The sequence below is a fragment of the Myotis nattereri genome (assembly GCF_964212035.1).
Source record: "Myotis nattereri genome assembly, chromosome: 14".
Taxonomy (NCBI): domain Eukaryota; kingdom Metazoa; phylum Chordata; class Mammalia; order Chiroptera; family Vespertilionidae; genus Myotis; species Myotis nattereri.
Window position 1 is genome coordinate 40,981,726 of NC_138089.1, and position 15,403 is coordinate 40,997,128.

Sequence of the window (15,403 nt, forward strand, 5' to 3'; positions counted from 1 at the left end):
TCAATCTCTCTCGCTCTCTCTCTCTCTCATTTCTCAGTTTTGTTGGGAGTGTCGTCCAGTACACCAGAAGGTTGTGGGTTCCATTTCTGGTCAGGCCACATACCTACATTGTGTGTTAGATCCGTGGTCGGGTGCATATGGTAGGCAACCCAATTTTTCTCTCAAATCTGATGTTTCTGTCTCTTTCTCCCACTGCCTCCCTCCATCCCTCGTGTCCTCTCTCTCTAAAATCGAAGTCAATAAAATTAATCCTTGGGTGAGGATTTTATTTATTTATTTATGTACTAGAGGCCCGGTGCACAAAAATTTGTGCACTGGCGGAGGGGGGCGTCCCTCAGCCCCACTTGTGCCCTCTCACAGTCTGGGAGCCCTTGGGAGATAACGACCTGCTGGCTTAGGCCCACTCCTGGGTGGCAGAGGGCAAGCCCAGTCCCTAGGTGCCTGACCCGCAGCCCCTGGTTGGGCTCAGAGCAGGGCCAATTGGGGAGTTGGGGCGCCGCCCCCTGTCATGCACAGAGCAGGGCGGATCAGGAGGTTGCGATGCCACCCTCAGTCACGCTCAGGGTAGGGCCAATTGGGGAGTTGGGGCGCCGCCCCCTGTCATGCACAGAGCAGGGCGGATCAGGAGGTTGCGATGCCACCCTCAGTCACGCTCAGGGTAGGGCCGATTGGGGGGTTGGGGCGCCACCCCCTGTCACGCACAGAGCAGGGCGGATCGGGGTTGTGGTGCCACCCCTGTCACATACAGAGCCGGCCGATCAGGGGGTTGGAGCACTGCCCCCTGTCACGCACAGAGCAGGGCCATTCAGGGGGGTTGGGGCGCTGCCCCCTGTCACGCACAGAGAAGGGCCGATCTGGGTTGGGGAGCTCCCCCCCTGTCACGCACAGAGCAGGGCCATTTGGGGGGTTGGGGAGCTCCCCCCTGTCACACACAGAGTAGGGCCGATCAGGAGGTTGTGATGCCACCCTCAGTCACACTCAGGGTAGGGCCAATTGGGGGGTTGGGGCGCCGCCCCCTGTCACACTCAAGCATGGTCGATGAGGAGGTTGGGGCGCTGCCCCGTCACCCACAGAGTAGGGCCGATCAGGGGGTTGGGGCACTCCCCCCTTGTCACACTCAGGGCAGGGCCGATGGGGAGGTTGCGGCTCCACCCTGTCACAGAGCAGGGCCCATGGGGGGCTTGGGGCGCTGCACCCTGTCACACACAGAGCAGGGCGGATCAGGGGGTTGTGGCCCCACCCCGTCACACACAGAGCCGCAGGGCGATCGGGGGTTTGGGTGCTGCCCCCTGTCACGCTGCTCCTGGGGCCAGGAGGCCTCGCGGCTCTGCTGATCACGGTGCTGGGAGGCATATTACCCTTTTACTATATAGGATAGAGGCCTGGTGCACGGGTTGGGGCCGGCTGGTTTGTCCTGAAGGGTGTCCTGGATCAGGGTGGGGTCCCGCTTGGGTGCCTGGCCAGCCTGGATGAGGCAATGATGGCTGTTTACATCTGGTCACACCCCCTTCAGGGTGGGGTCCCCACTGGGGTGCCTGACCAGTCTGGGTGAGGGGCTGAGGGCTGTTTTCAGGCTGGTGGGTGACTGAAGCTCCCAAAAGCTCCTTTTTTCCTTTTTATTTTATTTTATTCTTGGATTTATGGCTGTCACTGGAGCTGAGAGCCGACTTTAGCTGTGAGACCTCGCTGCTGAAAGCAGGTTTCTGGCTTTGTTTACTTTCTTTATTTGAAACTTTGTTGCAACTCCAGCTCTGAGATCCGGGGGTTTTGTTTAGCTTCTATATTTGTAACAATGTTTCTTAGCAGCTCAGAGCCGAGCAGTGGAGTCCTCTGTCACTGAAGCAAGCAAGCCTCCTGTTCGTGTCAGTAGCCTGGCTGCCGGCCGCCATCTTGGCTGGCAGTTAATTTGCATATCATCCTGATTAGCCAATGGGAAGGGTAGCAGATGTACGGCTAATTACCATGTCTTTTATTAGATAGGATGAATGTATGTATGTATTTTTTTTCGTGTGTGTGCGCGCGCACGCAAATTGGTGTAATTTTTAAATTTTTTTTAATCTTTGTTGTTGGAAGTATTATTACATATGTCCCCCCTTTTTCCCATCAACCCCCTCTAGCCCATCCCCACCCCAGACCCTTACCACCCCACTGTCTGGGTCCATGGGTTATGCATACAAAATCTTTGGTGGATTACCTCCCACCCACCCACCCTCCCCCACTTTCCCTCCAAAATTCCGCACTCTGTTCCATGCTTCCATGTCTCTGGATCTGAGGATTTTTTTTTTTTAAGCACATGAATTAGTTTTAACAGTGTTGGAAAGATTATTCTTAATCTTCACCTGGTTTTGCTTGACTTCATGCAAACTCTCTTCTATGTATCATTAATAGTTCCTAACATTGCAGTTCATTTGGCAACAATTACCTTTAGATGTTGCTGAATGATGCATAATATGAAATTTACATTTTTAACAATTTTTAAGTTTACAGTTCTGTGATATTACGTACATTCACGTTGCGCAACCATCACTACTGTCTATCTTCAGAACTTTTTCATCTTCCCCAGCTAAAACTGTACCCAAAGAATAACTCCTCATTTTTTCCCTATCCCTTCTCGTGGCAAATACCATACGATTTTTGTCCATGAATTTAGCTCTAGGAATCTGATGTGAGAGAAATTATACAGTATTTGTCCAGTATACTGTATAATTTCTCTCACATCAGATTCCTAGAGCTAAATTTTTAATAGGCTGGCCTGTTTCACTTATTAGCATGTCATCAGAGTTCATCCATATTGTAACATGTCAGAATTTCCTACCTCTATAAGGCAGAATAATATATTATCGTATGTATATACCATATTTGGCTTACCAATTCATCCTTTGTCGGACTGTTGTGTTTCTTCTACCTTTGGCTATTATGAATGATGCTGCTATGAACATTGATGTACAGATATCTGTTCAAGTTCCTGTTTTCACATCTTTGGTATATACCCAGCAGTGGAATTGCTGGGTCTTATGCTTAATATTTTTTTAAGAATCTATACCACTTTTTGCAGCATTTCCACCATTTAACTAAAATTCCCATCATCAATGCACTAGAGTTTAATTTCTTCATATCCTTGCCAATTCTTGTTTTCTGTTTTGATAATAATTGTCCTGATGGGTGTGAAGTGGCATTGATTTTCATTTTTCTAGTGATTAGTGTTGTCGGGCATCTTTCCATATGCTTCTTTGCCATTTGTGTTTCTTTAGAGAAACTACTAACGTGCTTTGGCCATTTTTAAATTGGGTGGTTTGGGTTTTTGGGGTTGCTGAGTTGGAGGAGTTCTTTTTATATTATCAATCCCTTATGAGATGATCATTGATTTTTTTAAATTATTTTTTTGATTGTTGATTTTTTAAAATACATTTTTTTATTGATTTTAGAGAAGGGAGAAGAAGAGAGATCAAGACATCAATGATGAGAGAGAATCATTGATCAGCTGCCTCCTGCACCCCTCACACTGGGGATCGTACCGTGACCTGCTGGTTCATAGGTCGATGCTTAACCCCTGAGCCACGCCTGCTGGGCAAGAGGATCATTGATTTTTAACACATTGTTTGCAGGTAGTTTTTATCGCGCGCTAACAGGTGGCCATTTTTGCTAATTTTTTGCGCAAATGGCAACGTTCAGTAAAATTACGATAACTTTACGTATTTATACGTTACCCGCATTCTACCGCTAGTCTATAAAAAACATATTAATACGTGTCCCGCGCTCTACTACCAGTCAACGTAAAATGTGTAAGTAAAACGTATAAGTACGTTTCCCGCATACAATGTGTTAAGAATGAATCCCATATTATCAATGTTTATAGATCATCTCATAAGATGGGTTTACTTTTGGGGATATTGCCATCTCTTTATATATTAATAGTAACTTTCTTTATCTTGTTGCCAGGCTTTTGCAATATTTTCTATTTTGGTTTAGTCACAGGTGTATGCTTTCTGTCCTAATCTATTTGTATCCCCTTCTCTTCCACATATTAATTCAGTGTAACTCTTCCCTGAAAATGTGGCTGGGCTTTGCTGCCATAATCTACTGGGTACTTCCCCCATATACACATACAATTTTAATGTGCAATAAAAGTGGCCTTAGTTTTTATTTTGCCTGTTGTCAGCTCTAGACCATTTATCTATTTTCTGTGTACAGTTTTTAAAAATATTTTTATTGATTTCAGAAAGGAAGGGAGAGGAAGAGATAGAAACATTAATGACGAAAGAGAATTACTGATCCGCTGCCTCCTGCATGGTCCTAATGGGACTGAGCCCGCAACCCAAACATGTGCCCTGACTGAGAATCAAATCATGACCTCCTGGTTCATAGGTCCGTGCTCAACCACTGAGCCACACCAGCCAGAGCCTCCGCGTTTTATCATCTGAAGTCAGTGCTTCCCTGTATTAGAAAGTTCATTACATTACATTATTACTGTTGATACTTATTTTCCCAGAAAACCAACTTCTAACTTTACTGATAACTTTAATACCTGATTTTTTTTATTATTTTACTAGAGGCCCGGTGCACTCGGGGGGGTGAGGGGGGTCCCTTAGCCTGGCCTATGCCCTCTTGCAGTCTGGGACCCCTCAGAGGATGTCCACCTACCTGCTGGCTTAGGTCCGCTCCCTGGGGGGATCGGGCCTAAGCTGACAGTCAGACATCTCTCTGGCAGCCTGGCAGCCCTCGGGGGATGTCCATCTATAAGCGGGGAGCAGGCCTAAGCTGCAGTCGGACATCCTTAACGCTGCTGAGGAGGCAGGAAAGGCTCCCACCACCACCGCTGTACTGGCATCCGTCAGCCTGGATTGTGGCTGAGCAGAGCTCCCCCTGTGGGAGCGCACTGACCACCAGGGGCAGCTCCTGCATTGAGCGTCTGCCCCCTAGTGGTCAGTGTGTGTCATAGTGACCAGTCATTCCCAGTCATTCTGCTGTTAAGGTCAATTTGCATATTACCCTTTTATTATATAGGATAGAGGCCTGGTGCATGGGAGGGGGCCGGCTGGTTTGCCCTGAAGGGTGTCCTGGATCAGGGTGGGGGTCCTGCTGGGGTACCTGGCCAGCCTGGCTGAGGTGCTGATGGCTGTTTGCAGGCTGGTCAAGCCCCCCCAGTGGGGACCCTCACCCGATGGAGGTTTGGCCAGCCTGGGTGAGGGACTGATGGCTGATTTCAGGATAGCCACACCCCTTTAAAGTGGGGGTCCCCACTGGGGTGCCTGGCCATTCTGGGTGAGGGGCTGAGGGCCGTTTTCAGGCTGGCCAAGCCCCCGGGGACAGAAGCTCCCAGCCTCTCCTTTTTTTCTTTTTTTATTCTGGCATTTATTTACTTTCTATAATTGAAACTTTGTAGCCTTGAGAGGAGCTCAGAGCCGGCCACGGCGGCGGGAGGGAAGCCTCCTGCTCGCTCCAGCTCCGTAGGCACAGGCGGCTGAAATCAGTTATCTGGGGTTTATTTACCTTCTATAATTGAAACTTTGTTGCTTTGAGTGGAGCTCAGAGCCGCCTTGGCAAGTGGGAAGCTTGGCTTCCTCCATCACTGGAGCAAGCAAGCCTCCTGCTTGCTCCAGCTCTGTGGTTGCTGGCCGCCATCTTGGTTGGGTTAATTTGCATATAGTCACTCTGATTGGCTGGTGGGCGTGGCTTAAGGCATAGTGAAGGTATGGTCAATTTGCATGTTTGTCTTTTATTAGTGTAGATTTTTAATTTTGTGTGTCTTTTAGATGGGAGGGCGGGGAGAAACATCGATTGGCTGCCTCCTGCATGCCCCCCAGGCATGTGCCCTGACCAGGAATCAAACCAGCAACTTTTATTGCACAGGACAAACATCCCACCAACCTGAGCCACTTCGGCCAGGGTGGTACCTGGTTCTTGATACTGCTCAATCAATTCCTGCTATTTTTCTTGATTGGATGTTCATCATGAAATTTGCTCCAGATCCATTGAACTCTTATTGAATTATTTGGTTCTTAAAACCTTTGCTTTCTCTACACATCACTTCCAATGTCTAACTTGGATTTGACAATCACAAGTTCCTGATCTTCTGAGATCCATCCCACCTGTAAAAAAGGTCCTTCCCCTCAGTATAGCAATTTATATTTTTAATTTTTAGCTTGGTAGGTTCTCAAATCCACCACTTCTGATAGTTTTACATAGGGGGAACATTCAGTCATGATTCCACTATGGGGACACTGCTATTATTTTAGTTTTTTCTGTTTGCTTTTCTATTAGTGTTTTTATATAGATATACCTTATCCTTACAAGGAACTTATATATTTTACTTTATGGCGATTAAATTGGTCACTTTATAACCATATTTTTATGTAATTGCTACTTAACACTTACCAAGCCACCGGTGTCTTTTCACTTACACATTTAGGTAGTTTACAACTTTTTTAACATAAAGGTTTGTTCTACCTACTCTCCTGCCCCTGCCCACCATACCATATTTTGGAAATTCCATGATATAGTAGGTTAACAAGTACCAGCATTTCATGGCTTTGCCTGGTTAAAAAAAAAAAAATTATTTCCAAAACATTTGTACAGCATCACTAGCAGTGGGTGTTTTTGCCATCCCCCTCTCTCCATTTTTTTTTAAGTTAGGAGATAAATTTAATGTTTTTGCTCTAAAGATGATTTTGACATTGACTTTTCTCTATGAACCTTTTGTGAAATACTTTTTTACACATTTATCCTTAATGCTTTTGTAATTTTTTGTAAGATTTATATGAGATTCCCACATATTAAAAATTAATCTGTTAACATTGTAGAAAATTCCTTAAAGATATTCTATGATACATTGCAAACCTAGTCTCAAATTTTTATTTGAGACTGATAGGCATAGTTTTGTTTTGTTTTTGTCAATTCGAATAAAGTAATTCTATCAAATTTGATAAATAATTTGTTAAGGGTTGGGGTGGTAGTGGTTCCTCAGTCTGTTCTGTTTAATTCATGTAGAATCATCTTAGTTGTTAGTTCATACTTTATTTTTGAGTTGTTGGCCTTTGGATATGCTATTGATTTGGATAGTCTTTCCCCTGCCCACTGTTTTGCAGTGTCTGCTCCTTGATTACTATTTATTAAGGTCTTAGATTATAGGCCTTTGGTATTAGCAGATTTAATATTTACAGTTTCAGGTATTCTCAGCTGATTAGGTCTATGATGCGGTAATTTGTAGTTTTCCTGAGACTGAATTGTTGCTTGCTGCCAGGCTTGCAAATAGGAACTGATCATGTAGCTCAAAAAGGGAGCCTATTAGACAGGCCAGCACCCACATCTCAACGCAGCTTTGTTTTTCTCTACTTGTCGTCGCGTACACAGTAACTCTCGAAGTGATAAAAGCTGTTTCTTTGTGAAATGTGGGCCCGAAAAGAAAACCAACTGCTAGTGCTGGTGATGGAAGTGAAGAGAAAATGAAGAGGTCTAAGAAAGTGATGGTTCTTAGCCAGAAAATAGACGTTTTGGATATATTAAAGTGGTTTTGCAGATTCAGGTAAGTTTGTGGTTAGTTAATGTTGCTAACAGTATTGATGTAGTTATATTTTGAGTGCCAGAATTTATTTTTATAACTTTGTAATCGACAAGTAATGTATTTTTACAAGCACTAAGGTTTGAAGACGTCAGCTATACTTAACTGAATTTTATGGGAAGTTAAATGCTGTAGTTAGTAGTATTTGAAAACTTGAGAACTTTAGGGAGTCATGATGGTCTTGCAATATGTAATGTTTATAATACTGAGTTATCCTATTCCCATAATATTTGTTCTTGTGGCACTACAACACTTTTATTATTTTAATGTGTTTTAGATGTATCCTAAAACTCATTCCCTTGGCCTGTAATAATTGGTCTTTTTCTCCTCTCCCAAAATTATGCTTTCATCATACCATGAGCAACAGTATGGTATTATGAAGTTAAAAAGATTTTGATGATATTATGCTTGAGATTGATAGTTATATAGTAACATGAATAGAGACTTTTTGAAATGCCTGTTTTTTCTCATTTGGGAACTGTCTATTCAAATGTTATCTAAAGTAGACCAAAAATAATTCCACATAACTTATATGAGCATCTGTTAGCAAACATTTTGAATATTTATATGAACTGGGATTTATATTAGCTGTTGTATGTGGAGAAGAATAACTAAGAGTAATTTCTCAAGGAACTTCCAGTCTAGGAAAAGAAAAAGATAATATCCTTTTAAACAGATTATAAAAAACTATGAAATATGTTATTGCACAGTGAAGTGTGGGAGCACAGAAGTAGGAGCTACTTGATGGTGTGGGATGAAGAGTGTTTTCTAAGAGGAATCTAAGGAATTGCTTGTTCTTGTTCTGTGTTAATATGATTGGGATCCATCAGCATAATACTGAAAACCTGGTAATTGGCAGTGCATGGTAAGATCTGTTCTAGTCAATTTAAAGAACTCGTTATCCATTTTACATTAGCTGATGCCTTTGGATTTTCATGGCAGTCCTGTCTTCCAAATAATTGTCTCTTTCCAATAATTTACTACTTTTATATGGATATCCCAGATGATAAATAACTGTGATGGTGGACTTCCTTGTTTGCTTTCTAGATTTAGAGAGACTGCCTAAGAGCTTTGCTGATTTCATACTTAAGGATGGAGAGGACACTTGATAAATTTTAAGGGAAAAATCCTATATGTATATTAGGAATGCATGTTGCCTCTAATTTTTAAATAAAACACAATTTTTCTTTTGTAGCCTGGTGTAATAGCTTTGTGTTTCTGAAAGAGCTCTATTTGGTCATGGGGTGTGTGTGTGTGTGTGTGTGTTTGTTTTAATGTATTTGTTGGCATTTCTTTGCCTGTATTTTCTTTTTGTACATGCATTAATAAAAAAGATTAGTAGCCTTTTGTGATATATGTAAATGGTTTGAGAATCAGATTATATATGCTTTAAGGCAACTTTAACTAATAGTTATTTCCCTGAGTCTAGAGTTGACTTACAAAAGTGTAAGTGAATGTTTTTACTGCCAGTGTACTTTGTGGTCATAAAAAAGAGAAAGCAAAGTCTGAATTCCAAATTATAACTAAATTTTTCTTAGTTTCATCAAACTTTACTTGAGAAAAGGCTTATATTTTATGATCCATTCCTTTGTTTTTCCCTTTTATTGAAAAAGGGATAATGTTAGAGGCTAAATTTTAAGTGCTTAAAAATATTTATTGATTCTATAGAAGAGCCATTCATGAAAGTTTAAAAAGTGCTTTGTCGATATCCTTTACTATAAATACAGGATTATAGAAAATGGGTGTTACTGCTAGTGTTGTAAAAGAGGCTTGATTATTAAGTATATTTTAAGTATGGCTACATTTTTGAGAATTCACAGAAATATTCATTAGAATGTACCTCAAAATACATTTCCAATTGTAATGTCTGCAAAATTAATATTATAGGTGCTGATACTGAAGCCAGGAACCAATTGACTTAATAAAAATAGCAAGGCCCTAACCAGTTTGGCTCAGTGGATAGAGCATCGGCCTGCGGACTGAAAGTTCCTAGGTTTGATTCTGGTCAAGGGCATGTACCTTGGTTGCGGGCACATCCCCAGTAGGAGGTGTGCAGGAGGGAGCTGATCGATGTTTCTCTCTATCCCTCTCCCTTCCTCTCTTAAAAAATCAATAAAATATATTTTTTAAAAATAGTAAGAAAAATAAATGTTATATCAAATATGATATATAATATCTAATTACAATTGGCTCAGTTAGCATATTCATATTAACTAGTGAATCTCTTACAAAGGATTGACACCATCAGATAAATTGGTACAGTTTACAAAAATTGATTATAATTTTCTTGCAAGATAGACCAGTTTTAGGAAATTTTAATAACTTTCTTCCATGCTCTTTGGGGAGGAGTTGAAGATCACACCTTGAGCTGAAAGTAAAAGTGAGGAGCAGCCAAGGCTGGAGAGGCTCAGTGGTTAAACATCAACCTATGAACCAGGAGGTCACGGTTTGATTCCCACTCAGGGCACATGCTTGGGTTGTGGGCTCAGTCCCAGTTAGGACCGTGCAGGAGGCAGTGGATCAGTAATTCTCTCTCATCATTGATGTTTTGATCTCTCCCTCTCCCATCCTTTCTGAAATCAATAAAAATACATATTTTTAAAAAGTGAGGAACATAATAAGATGAAAGCTAGAACTGCAGGAATTTAACTACCAAAGTTAATGAACAAAAGGAACTATAGGTATGGTTATTGGCCAGCATGCTGCTAAAAATGGGTGTGTGTAGATCTTGTTCATAAATATCTTTAGTGTGCAGTTAGCTGTGGTTAGACGTTTACTCTCACATTATTTTAAAGTTAATCCACTTGATTATAACCTACCTTTTATAAATCAGATTTTTTTTTCGTAAGTGTCCATTGTGGTGCCTTTACTGATGGCTATTCATAGAGCCAAGAGAAGTATACTTGTAATAGATATTTTACTTTATACTGTTCTCATGAAGCAATTCAGAAAACAAGTGGTACTTTGTAGATTTGCAGCAATCTCAATTTCAAAAACAAAAATATCATTATAAAATGATACTTTATTGTTAAAATTAAAATCTGAGGGAAAAGATGAAAAGGTACAAATCCAAAAAAAAATGTTCATGGCAAGTAATGAAAGAGCTAGGAGTTTATATTGAAACTATGTTTAGCAAATTAAGTGTAGCTTGAGCTAATGATTATAAAAATCAAGGTGTCAATGTTTTAAAGGAATAATATAACAAAAATATTAATTTAGTGGTAATGAACTGGGTAAATCCCTAGAGCAGAGGTCGGCAAACCGCAGCTCGAGAGCCACACGCGGCTCTTTGGCCCCTTGAGTGTGGCTCTTCCACAAAATACCAGGTGCAGGCGCGCACGTACAGTGCAATTGAAACTTCGTGGCCCATGTGCAGAAGTGGTTTTCGGCCTGGGCGAGTCTATTTTGAAGAAGTGGCGTTAGAAGAAGAAGGGGGTGTGGGTCGGTCGGGCAACGGGAGACGTGGCGCAGGCGGGACGCGGGATACTCAGCGCGGAGGAGGTACGTTGTTTTGAGGTATGTTCGCTGAGGTCGACCCCTTCCAACTCTCCCATCCAACTCTGAAACAAGCATACAAGACGAGTGTGGATGGGAGAGTTGGAAGGGGTCGACCTCAGCGAATGTACCTCTGATTGAGGACGTTTTTAGCAAAGGCCAGCTTAGGAGTACCCTAATTAAGTTAATAACAATGTACCTACCTATATAGTTTAAGTTTAAAAAATTTGGCTCTCAAAAAAAATTTCAATCGTTGTACTGTTGATATTTGGCTCTGTTGACTAGTGAGTTTGCCGACCACTGCCCTAGAGTATACCATTAATAAAGTTCTTATATGTAAGCACATATATTCAGCTATGAAGCACAGATCTTACAAGTATTTAAAGCCACTGTTAACTGGGTACGTAATAATATATCAGGTTTTCAGGTGTTTTCTGTATTATGGAAATTTTAGGGGGGAAAATGATTAACTTACTGCAGACATTTTCTTCTTTCAGCTGCTTTTCTAACGCAAACTGTGTGTCTTGATGACACAACAGTAAAGTTTGAAATATGGGATACAGCTGGTCAAGAGCGATACCATAGCCTAGCACCAATGTACTACAGAGGAGCACAAGCAGCCATAGTTGTGTATGACATCACAAATGAGGTAAGTAGAAATGCATAATATCATGGAACTAGTTTGAATGTCCGTTTCTGATATTTAGAATTTTGATTAGAGATAAGATCTTTTTAAATCCTTCTTTTTATAGCCAAGCATGACATTTCTCCATAAAGCTTTTGAATTAGAAAAGTTGATTTAAAAAAAAAAGATGAAAGTATCTTAAATAATTCAAAGGGCCTAAGAATTTCTTTCCCAGCGTCACTTTGAACAGTCTTTAAAGCCTTGTCTCACAAAGACTCTCCCTGGCCATTTTTTGATCCTGTGCCTGAAAGTAGCTGGGGTTTTTTTGTTTGTTTCCCAGGAGTCCTTTGCCAGAGCCAAAAATTGGGTTAAAGAACTTCAGAGGCAAGCCAGTCCTAACATTGTAATAGCTTTATCAGGAAACAAGGCTGACCTTGCAAATAAAAGAGCTGTTGATTTCCAGGTATGTTGAATTTAATTTATATTTGAAGACACATATTTATTGTAAATTCTTCTGTATCCATACTTGAATTATAGTTATAATTTAAAAACCATGTAAATAAAATGTATTGAACACATGTGATATAATATATGTAATAAAATGCTTCTCATGATAAACCTGAATCTTTTAATGTCTTTACATAATTGTAATATATATATAGTTAGATTCAGATTTTGTTGACCTAAACAATTACAAAGTAATTGTTTGCAAATAGTGCAGAAATAAGTAAAAACCGATTGCATCCTACCCTTCCTAACCTTTTCCTGTTTATTTAATAATATATATATATCAACACACATATGCATACCTAGATATACCCACACGCTTTCGGTACACATAATCTACACTCATGTGGTTGTTCTTAAAGGGGCCTTAAAAACTCAAAAAATCCAGTTTGTATGTTATCAAATACAGCTATTTAGGAATGGTCCCTGCTATAAAATAGAGAAAGTACAATCTTTTAAAATAAAGCAGATGTCTTTAAGTAGATATTTTAAAACTTCTGTTCTCTTGTTTGTCAGCTTCTCTACTAGAGAAGTTTGATTGTGGCCATTATATGTACAATATCAGTGAAGGGAATTTTTCTTTTTCGGTGATGGCTAGATAATGGAGAAAGGGAAGTAATGGTTCTTACATCATTAGGTGTGAAGCTGAGCATACAGAGTTCATTTGGTTCTGGTGACAACCATGTCAGGTATGGTATCATATATTACTCCCCAGCATAGAGTGGTAGATAGAGCATGTAAATTATAGTCAAAAGTGGTTCTATCACATGACAGTTCAAAGGAACCTTATTACCTCATTTCTTTTCTTTGTCAAATGGGAAAGATAATTGGTTGCTCTTTACAACAGCTGTGAGGATCAAAGGCAATAATACATGTAAACTGTAAAGCATGACAAAAATGTAGAATAGTAACAATTTTCAAAGGAATGGTTCATAATACATTCAAATTTAAAATGTTGCTTACAAAACTCATTTAGAATTAAATATCAGAGTGCCTTTTAGTGGTTGAAGGCAGTATTATATATTTGGTTGCCCTTTGACTTTATTGCAAATAATGAGCATAAGTAAAATTTGCCATTGAGGGTACATTTTCCCCCTCCCACATGAGAGTGTGTAATTGTTCTTCAATAAATTTCCACCTTTGCTGTTAAAAAATTGCCATTGAGATCCAAGAAAATTTTATATTTAGAATAGGATAAAATTTTCCCCCTCTAGAAAGCAGAGTTAAAGGACTTTATTTTTATTTATTTACTTAATTGTAACCTGAGGACACACATTGATTTTAGAGAGGAGGGGGTCGGGGAAGAGAGAGAGAGAGAGAAACATTGATCAGTTGCCTTCCTGTAGGTGCACCAACAGGGATCAAACTTGAAGCCTATGTATGTTCCCTGACCAGAATCGAACCCAAAGCATTTTAGTGTTTCCAACTGAGCCACACTGGCCAGGGCTGGAAAGCAGATTTAATGTGAGACCAGATTAATCAGGCTTGGATAGTGCAAGTTAAGGCAAAAAGAAAATTACGCAATGCCATTATCTTTGTTTTACTTTTACCTAGTAATTATTGGTTGTAGGTAATTAAGTTGGAGTAGTAATAAGGAAGCCTTTTATTTTTGTTCTATAAACAGGAAGCACAGTCCTATGCAGATGACAACAGTTTATTATTCATGGAGACATCAGCTAAAACATCAATGAATGTAAATGAAATATTCATGGCAATAGGTAAGATGAACTTTTTTCAAACTACAAATATAGGCAAAACATTATACTGGAACATTTTTAGTTTGACTCTTTTAAAAATATTTTTATTTTTTAAATTTTCTAGGTTTTTTTTATTGGTTTTTAGAGAGAGGGGAAGGGAGAGAGAAAAAAATCAAAACATTGATGTGAGAGTATAACATCTGTCAGCTGCCTCCTGCATGCTCCCTGCCAGGGATCGAGACTGCAACCTGGGCATGTGCCCTGGCCAGGAATTAAACTGGCATTCTTTTTGGTACCTGAGATGACCAATGCCCAACCTAACTGAGCTAGGGCTAGTTTGACTCTTCTTTTTAAAATATTCTTCGATTTTCCTTCTTTTTTTTTTTGATTCTACAACTATTTTAGATCCTTTTGACCAAACATTCATTACTTAGTAATATTGTCAAATTTGAGAGATTATTATCTATTAGGTTGTAATATTGTAAGCATAGTTTCTTCTGAAAATATGGAAGCTTGGACTTTGCAGTAATAGATTTTCTAAAGATTTCACTGAGGATAAAGTGTGTGTTTTTCTATTAGGTTATACTTTTTATTTATTTATTTATATATATATATATATATTTTATTGATTTTTTTACAGAGAGGAAGGGAGAGGGATAGAGAGTTAAAAACATCAATGTGAGAGATCAATCAGCTGCCTCCTGCACACTCACTACTGGGGGTGTGCCCGCAACCAAGGTACATGCCCTTGACTGGAATCGAACCTGGGACCCTTGAGTCCGCAGGCCGACGCTCTATCCACTGAGCCAAACCAGTTAGGGCAGGTTATACTTTTAAAATAAAAGGTAATAAACTTAGAGCCATATTTTTTAATGCAGATATTGTAATAAAGTTTCAAAGCATGAGACACAGAGACAAAGAGGAAAAACAAAACACCATCTATGCTTTATGTGACCTCAATGATCATTCCATCCTATGCAGCACTCTTACCTTTTCTTTAAGGTACTTTAAACTGATGATGATTGCTATTCTACCGTTGTTGAAGTAATGAAGTTGGAATAGTAATAAGGAAGTTTCTTTCTGTCTACAACAAAAATAAAAGTATTTCTATTGACTTTAAACTCCTTCCATTAGTTTTAAGGTGCAGATTCTATGGGAAGGGTCTACTTAGGTGGCTCTCACAATTTTCTGCCTCCACTCTATTCATGTGCTAGCACTTTTCTTGTCCCATAACATCTTTTATTAAATAGCAATGATCATTAACTGAGTGTCCGCATTCCTATCCCCAAATAAGAAATACTCTTTTATATTGAAGTCATACCAATTAACCATTTAAGAGCTTAAAAAAAAAAAAACTCAGTAAAAGTTGCAAGTACTGTCATAATAACTGGAACTAAGGGAAAGAGTTTAATGGTGGCTCATTTAGGAAAAAACTGTTTGCTGTGTAAAATATTTTCCTGAGAAACTCAGGCTCGTATTTATTAGGGAAATGCTAGCCAGCACAGTTGTGAAGGATTGTGG

The 15,403-nt window shown here is 40.0% G+C and overlaps 1 protein-coding gene across 1 annotated transcript in view; it reads left to right on the forward strand.

The window, feature by feature from the left end:
- Positions 1-15,403, forward strand: part of RAB5A (RAB5A, member RAS oncogene family) — a 33,830-nt gene that overhangs the window by 13,601 nt on the left and 4,826 nt on the right. Inside the window, exons 3-5 of the mRNA XM_081105782.1 lie at positions 11,551-11,702; positions 12,019-12,141; positions 13,810-13,903. Coding sequence (XP_080961908.1) covers positions 11,551-11,702; positions 12,019-12,141; positions 13,810-13,903 — 369 coding nt within the window. The remainder of the gene's footprint in view (positions 1-11,550; positions 11,703-12,018; positions 12,142-13,809; positions 13,904-15,403) is intronic.